Here is a 7,061-nt window from a genome sequence, read left to right as displayed (position 1 = left end):
GATTTGCCGCGGGGGGGATGAGCCAAAAGCAAAAAGCGAGCAGAGCTGTGGCCGGGATGCGCCTTGCGAGGGGGAATTCTGGAGTTAGGAGGGATGAGTAATAGCTGATCATGGAAAAAAAAGAAGGAAAACAGCCCTAGAAAATGTGCAGGCAGGCAGGCAAAAAGCGGTGGGGGGAATTGATGATATCTTCGCAAGACCCGGCTTCGTAGGAAGGGGAAAACGGAGCCGCTTTCAGGAAGCCAAGCCCGGAGCTGCTTTTTCTCGTCAGCCAGCAGCGTCAGCAGGGAAGAGCGCGGGCAAAACCCACCCCGAGCCCGGGCCCTCCCGCCGCTCACTTCTCCATCGCGCGCCTCAAATAGGGGCCACGCGTGGGGCGGGATGCGCTGGCATGGCTGCGCGGGCTGCCCTGCTCCTGGGGGTGCTGCTGGCCACACACGCCCCCGGGGATGCAGGTGAGGGTCCCCGTGCCCAGGCTGGGGCTGCAGGGTGCTGAGGAAGGGAGGGGAGCTATTTTGGAGGTGGCATCTTGGGGGGGTTAATGTCACCGGGGCTCTTTGGCAAGCGTGTCCCAGCAGGAGTTGCATTTCCTGGGGAGGTTTTGGGGATGGTGGGGGGGTTTTGGGTGGTGTGTGAGCCACGGCCGTGTGCCTCCCCCATCCCCAACAGCTCTCCTGGAAGCCAACGGCAACCTGAGCTGCCGCTGCGCCAAGACCACGCGGAGCTTCATCCCCCCGCGCAGGTACAGCAGCGTGGAGGTGCGGCCCGCGGGGAGCAGCTGCCGGCGCCCCGAGGTCCTGTAAGTGCCTGCTGGGGAGGGCGAGGAACCCTCTGCCCCCCACCCTCCCCGAGTTCAGAACTATTGCAGCTTTGCGCTCCGTATGGGAAGAGCGGGGGGCTCGGGTGCTGCAGCCCCTGCGCTGGAGGAGGGGGGTGTGTGGCTGTGCTCAAACCCCACGTGTGTTTTCAGGATTAAGCTAAAAAGCCTCGAGAGGGTCTGCGTGGATCCTGACACCCCCTGGGTGAGAAAACTCCTGCAGGACCTCCCGAACCTGTAAGCCCTGTTCCACCTGCAGCAAACGGGGCTCCTGGGGGGTCGTGGGGCATCCCCCGGGGACCAGACTTCACACGTTTCTCCCTCCTTCTGCTTTTGGCAGGAGGAAGAGAGCGGCTCCCCGCTGAGGAAGCTGCTGCCGATGGGACGGCCAGATGTGCCAGATGTCCCAAAGCTGGGCTCCCCCGCCCCACTGTCCCCTCGCCCTGGCGCGGAGGGCACGGTGCTGCTGTGTGATACCCTGTGCCCCTTTGTTCCTTGTGTTCTGTACACCTAAGCAGTTGTGAACGCTGGTGCCCCCGTCCCCTTCCTCCCACCATGCGCCCCGTGGTCCCTGTGCCACCTGCAAGGAGCTGGGTGTCCCCCGGGCACAACCACAGCTCCAATAAAGGCCACGGCTCTCAGTCCCTGTCACTCGTGTCCCTTCTTGTGCTGTGCTGGGGGTTTTGGGGATGCTCAGGGGATGCAGTCCCCTGGGGTGGGGAGCAGAGCAGGGGTCACTGGTGTTTCTCCTCCAAAAACCAGGGGGCGAGCAGGAAGTCACCTCTGCTTTGGTTGCTCCTGGGCGAGGTGGGGGGCAAGAGCCCCTCTTGTTTTCTCATTTGGCTTTGGGAGGTGTGTGATGGTTCGGGAGCCTGTGATGGTTTCTGCTTTCTCGTCCCTGGGGGGTGGCGAGGGCCACGTGCGACGGGGGGAAGCGCAGGGGGGAAGTGGAGGTGCGGGGCAGCTCCTGTGCCCCCGGTTTCCCAGCCTGTGAAATCCCCGTGGGGTCGGCTATAAAGTGTCCCCGCGGCGCCGGCTCGGGGCGGGCGGTGAGGATGCGGCTGCCGGCGGCGCTGGCCCTGGCGCTGCTCCTCAGCAACGCGGTGCCGGGGCGCGGTGAGTGACCTCGGGGTGTCCGTCTGTCCTCCCCCCAAATCCCCAGGTAGAAGCACTGGGTGCTCTGGAGGGGCCAAGCGTGGGCTTCTTTAAGCATTTGGATTTTCCTCTCGCCTGAGCTGATCTCCGGGTGGTGGATGAACCATCCCTGGAGACACCCCAGGCCAGGCTGGACGGGGCTCTGAGCAACCTGAGCTGGTGGAGATGTCCCTGCTCATGGTGGCACTGGGGAGCTGGGAAGGTCCTTCAACCCAAACTCTCCTGTGATTCTATGATTTTAAATTGGGTGGTGAAGCTGGACGGGGATGCCTGGGAGCGGGGGGGATCTGCCTGGCGGGTTTAAGCTGCTTTGCTTCAGGCTCTGGGTGAAAGCAGAGCGCTGGGTGGGCGATGGGTGTACGTTGGGTGTACGTTGGGCGAGGCTGACGGAGCACGGCACGGGCGCAGGGCTGTCCCTGGAGAGCCTGCTGACCAACATGAGGTGCAAGTGCATCAAATCCACGGCGCGGGTCGTCAGCCTGGGGCTGATCCTCGCCATCGACGTGACGCCGCCGGGCATCCACTGCCGCAGGAAGGAGATCGTGTAAGTGGGACAGCCGGCGAGCGACCCCCGAGGGTTGCTTGTTCGTGTTTCAGTGCTAAAGTACAGAGGTGTTTGTCTTCCCTGGAGCTCCCAGACCTCGCGGGGACTCTGGTCAGGCCCAGGCTCTTGTACAGGATCCCGCTGCTTCTTTTAATAAGAATTATTATTTTATATATAAAAATATAGGTGTGTTATATTATTATAAGTATTAGTTAATATGAGTTATCCCCAATGGCTGAGGTTGAGGCACTAAAACCCCCTTGTAAGGGTGTTGGGAAGCATGAGGGGTTTCTGGGCGGCCGGTGGTTGGTTGGAAGGGCTGTGTGCCCGAGGTTGCAGGGTGGTTGGTTGGAAGGGCTGTGTGCCCAAGGGGGCTCAGGGGTGGTTGGTTGGAAGGGCTGTGTGCCTGAGGGGGCTCAGGGGTGGGTGGTTGGAAGGGCTGTGTGCCCGAGGGGGCTCAGGGGTGGTTGGAAGGGCTGTGTGCCCGAGGTTGCAGGGGTGGTTGGTTGGAAGGGCTGTGTGCCTGAGGGGGCTCAGGGGTGGGTGGTTGGAAGGGCTGTGTGCCCGAGGGGGCTCAGGGGTGGTTGGAAGGGCTGTGTGCCCGAGGGGGCTCAGGGGTGGGTGGTTGGAAGGGCTGTGTGCCCGAGGGGGCTCAGGGGTGGGTGGTTGGAAGGGCTGTGTGCCCGAGGGGGCTCAGGGGTGGTTGGAAGGGCTGTGTGCCCGAGGGGGCTCAGGGGTGGTTGGAAGGGCTGTGTGCCCGAGGGGGCTCAGGGGTGGGTGGTTGGAAGGGCTGTGTGCCCGAGGGGGCTCAGGGGTGGGTGGTTGGAAGGGCTGTGTGCCCGAGGGGGCTCAGGGGTGGGTGGTTGGAAGGGCTGTGTGCCCGAGGTTGCAGGGGTGGTTGGTTGGAAGGGCTGTGTGCCTGAGGGGGCTCAGGGGTGGGTGGTTGGAAGGGCTGTGTGCCCGAGGGGGCTCAGGGGTGGTTGGAAGGGCTGTGTGCCCGAGGGGGCTCAGGGGTGGGTGGTTGGAAGGGCTGTGTGCCCGAGGGGGCTCAGGGGTGGTTGGTTGGAAGGGCTGTGTGCCCGAGGGGGCTCAGGGGTGGTTGGAAGGGCTGTGTGCCCGAGGGGGCTCAGGGGTGGGTGGTTGGAAGGGCTGTGTGCCCGAGGGGGCTCAGGGGTGGGTGGTTGGAAGGGCTGTGTGCCCGAGGGGGCTCAGGGGTGGGTGGTTGGAAGGGCTGTGTGCCCGAGGGGGCTCAGGGGTGGGTGGTTGGAAGGGCTGTGTGCCCGAGGTTGCAGGGTGGTTGGTTGGAAGGGCTGTGTGCCCGAGGGGGCTCAGGGGTGGTTGGAAGGGCTGTGTGCCCGAGGGGGCTCAGGGGTGGGTGGTTGGAAGGGCTGTGTGCCCGAGGGGGCTCAGGGGTGGGTGGTTGGAAGGGCTGTGTGCCCGAGGGGGCTCAGGGGTGGTTGGAAGGGCTGTGTGCCCGAGGGGGCTCAGGGGTGGGTGGTTGGAAGGGCTGTGTGCCCGAGGGGGCTCAGGGGTGGTTGGAAGGGCTGTGTGCCCGAGGGGGCTCAGGGGTGGTTGGAAGGGCTGTATGCCCGAGGGGGCTCAGGGGTGGTTGGAAGGGCTGTGTGCCTGAGGGGCCTCAGGGGTCTCGTCTCTTCGCAGCCTCACCCTGAAGAGAAACAAGAAGGTGTGCGTGGCCCCCGAGGCCGCCTGGATCCAGCTGCTGCTGCACAAGCTGCTGCAGAGGTACGTGGGGACCCCAAAACAGGCGGCGTCACCCAGCGCCTTGGCAGGACGATCCCCCCAGCCCCACCGCTTTATCCATTTCTTTTCTCCTTCAAAACCTGCAGGAACGCCAGCAAAAAGGGGGCGTTGGGGCGGGCAGGGGAGCGGTGCTGCCCCCGTGCTGCCCCGGCTCTCCCCCTGTCCGCACACAGCAGTAAATAAGCGGCCGCGGTGATTTACTCCCAGCCTGATGGAGTTGCTCCGTGCCCATGCCCTGCTCGCTCTGCTCCCGGCACTGGGTGTTTTTGGCAGGGGGCAGGAGCTTTCCCAAGCTCCCCCTCCAAAACCAAGGCTTTCCCCTCGCGCACCCGGCACCGCCCCCCGATTCGGGCGCCTGTGCTGTCCCTGTGCCGTTAATAAAAGCCTGAACGTGCTTCCCCATCGCCTGCAGCAGCTCTGTCTGTGCGGATTTGCGTGAAAAGTCGGGGTTTTGGGGCGGGGGGAGATGGGCTGGACGTGGCACCGCTGGAAGAGGGAAGGAAACACCAGTTTGGGGTTCTGGGGACACCCCCTTCCTGAGCTGCTCCACGGTTCACAAAGGGTGGAGCTGCCGATGGGTGCTTGGTCCAGGCTCCCACCGACGGGACTTTGCTCACTCGGTGAGTTTTTAATTGCAAAGTGTAATTAGAGGGTGGAGGGGGGATTGCACCGAGGCCTGGGGCTTTCTACAAAACACGAGTTCCTTCTGAGAGAGAAAGAAGCAGAGGGGAGAGGGGTTCGTGCTGTTTATCCTCACAGGGATGGAAAACGAGATGTAACCCCCAAATGTGAGTGTGAGACGCAGCTCCCCCCCCAGTGCGCACTCCCCTCTTGTAGGGGACAGGACTGTGCGGTCACCAAGGCAAAACACAAGAAATTCAACTGAAAAACCCCTTAACTCCCCAAACCAACCACCCCAAACCAACCACCCCAAACCAACCACCCCAAACCGGGGCAGGAGGGGGAGCCCGGGCTCCGCTCCAGCCGCTGGGTTCATCAGTTGAGGGCATAGCTGACGAGGTGCATGCAAACGTTCCAACCGCTCAGGAAGAAAACAGACAACAAAGCCAGGGTCATATGGCATCTCACTTGTAAGGAAAGGCACCGTGGGTTGGGTTTAGGTTTTTGGTGTTGTGTGTTGGGTTTTTTTTCCTTTTTTTTTCTTCGGAACAAAGACAAATCCAGACAAATGCAAACTCCATAAATGCCGCAATGGTAGGAACTGTTTAACAAAGAGGACGAGACCGCGTCCCGGGGCCACTCCAACCCTCACCGCTAAACCTGTGCGAGGTAAACGCACCGTGCGGCTCCAGGACGGGAGGAAAACCAGAGTCACGTCGCTTGGTGAGCTTTGCCATCCGTGCTGTCCAGATACCCCAAAACACCCCCATATCTATCAACCTCCACGCTGTCACCCTCAGATACGGCAAACTGTGTTGTCTCTTAATAGCCTTTGTGGAGTCAACCCCCTTTTCCTAGCAGGAAGGAGCTCTGTGGGGGTGTTAATGCTGTCATTTTTCCGGCTGTCGATGCTGGTTTTGCCCCGCTCTCGTTTCCCTGCAGGAGCAGCAGAGCCGCGGTCGGCGCGAGTGCGGAGCCGCCAGCCTGGTGTTGTGTCCAGGTCTGCCCGGGTAAGGGTGCGCGGGGACCAGGTCCTTCCGCAGGTTTAACCCGGTTTAAGGTCCTTCCGCACGTTTAACCCGGTTTAAGGTCCTTCCGCAGGTTTAACCCGGTTTAAGGTCCTTCCGCAGGTTTAACCCGGTTTAAGGTCCTTCCGCAGGTTTAAACCGGTTTAAGGTCCTTCCGCAGGTTTAAACTGGTTTAAGGTCCTTCTGCAGGTTTAACCCGGTTTAAGGTCCTTCCGCAGGTTTAACCCGGTTTAAGGTCCTTCCGCAGGTTTAACCCGGTTTAAGGTCCTTCCGCAGGTTTAACCCGGCCCTTAGGCCTTGGGTACCGTTTTGCACGAGGAGCAGAGGGATCACGATCCCGCGGGAAGCCGGGGCGGCTGGAGGAGGCGCCCGCTGTTGGAGATGAGCCCCTTTCAAACTCCTCGCCACCGCGGATCGCGCCTCGGTGACGTTCCTGATGCAGCTGCTTGATTTGAGTTGGGTAGGACTGAAAATAACCAACCCAAAGCCCTTTCGCTTCGCCCCGCTGTCCCGAGCTTCGGGCAGGTTTCCGTGCTAGAGGCTGAGAATAACGTTGCGGAAAGGAAGGTTTCTGCTGTGTTGCTGGGTTTAAATTGGGTCTTTTGGTAGCAAAGCCCAGCAGCCCCATGAGTTCTGCTGAAGGCCTGGGAGCCCTGCAAGTGTCTCCCCAAAAACTAACAGAGGAACTCGGGATTTCAACAAACCCTTCGGGCTCCCGAGACCAACCCCAACCCCCAGAGAAACCAGTGATATGAACCTTCGAGGTCTCCAGCTCTCCCTGGCAATTCAGACCCAATGTCCTGTGGGCTGGGTGCCTAGACCCGGGCTCCAAAACCCCAAACTGGGGTTTATGCGGCGGCTGCAGATGCTCAGCACCTTTGTAAAGCTGCCCTTGGGAGCTGGAGAGCATGAGTGTGGTTTGGGACCCGCAGCATGACCCAGCACCCCAGACCATGAATGGTTCTAAAGCCACCATGGGTCAGCGGCAAGTGCTTCTGAAAAGCTGCAGATTCAAAGATTCTTGCCTCTATGGTCTATAGACCACAGAACGGTGAGGACTTGAGGCTAACGAGACCTTTTCTGAGTTCTCCTGCAGATGGAACAGGAGTGGTTTCCAACAGATGGAGAAAGCTTT

The 7,061-nt window shown here is 61.2% G+C and overlaps 2 protein-coding genes across 2 annotated transcripts; both read left to right on the top strand.

Annotated features, from left to right (window-relative positions):
* Nucleotides 1-308: 308 nt before the first annotated feature.
* LOC136101408 (C-X-C motif chemokine 13-like) lies at nucleotides 309-1,456 on the top strand. Its single transcript, XM_065837532.2, has 4 exons — nucleotides 309-455; nucleotides 670-799; nucleotides 971-1,054; nucleotides 1,158-1,456. Exons 1-4 carry the CDS (start codon nucleotides 392-394, stop codon nucleotides 1,180-1,182), a joined length of 303 nt encoding a protein of 100 aa, XP_065693604.2. The 5' UTR covers nucleotides 309-391; the 3' UTR covers nucleotides 1,183-1,456.
* A 416-nt stretch (nucleotides 1,457-1,872) lies between these two features.
* Nucleotides 1,873-4,460, top strand: LOC136100780 (C-X-C motif chemokine 13-like). Its single transcript, XM_065836130.2, has 4 exons — nucleotides 1,873-1,933; nucleotides 2,381-2,516; nucleotides 4,176-4,259; nucleotides 4,364-4,460. Exons 1-4 carry the CDS (start codon nucleotides 1,873-1,875, stop codon nucleotides 4,458-4,460), a joined length of 378 nt encoding a protein of 125 aa, XP_065692202.2.
* Nucleotides 4,461-7,061: the final 2,601 nt, after the last annotated feature.

Source organism: Patagioenas fasciata, chromosome 4 (genome assembly GCF_037038585.1).
Source record: "Patagioenas fasciata isolate bPatFas1 chromosome 4, bPatFas1.hap1, whole genome shotgun sequence".
In the NCBI taxonomy this organism is placed as follows: domain Eukaryota; kingdom Metazoa; phylum Chordata; class Aves; order Columbiformes; family Columbidae; genus Patagioenas; species Patagioenas fasciata.
The sequence above is the reverse complement of the archived record's forward strand: the minus strand, read 5'-3'. Positions and strand labels throughout refer to the sequence as shown.

Coding starts and splice junctions, on each gene's coding strand:
- LOC136101408 (XM_065837532.2), top strand. CDS start 392: ATGGCTGCGCGGGCTGCCCTGCTCCTGGGGGTGCTGCTGGCCACACAC. Junction 456..669: donor ACACGCCCCCGGGGATGCAG/GTGAGGGTCCCC, acceptor CATCCCCAACAG/CTCTCCTGGAAGCCAACGGC. Junction 1,055..1,157: donor CTGCAGGACCTCCCGAACCT/GTAAGCCCTGTT, acceptor TGCTTTTGGCAG/GAGGAAGAGAGCGGCTCCCC.
- LOC136100780 (XM_065836130.2), top strand. CDS start 1,873: ATGCGGCTGCCGGCGGCGCTGGCCCTGGCGCTGCTCCTCAGCAACGCG. Junction 2,517..4,175: donor TGCCGCAGGAAGGAGATCGT/GTAAGTGGGACA, acceptor GTCTCTTCGCAG/CCTCACCCTGAAGAGAAACA. Junction 4,260..4,363: donor CTGCACAAGCTGCTGCAGAG/GTACGTGGGGAC, acceptor CAAAACCTGCAG/GAACGCCAGCAAAAAGGGGG.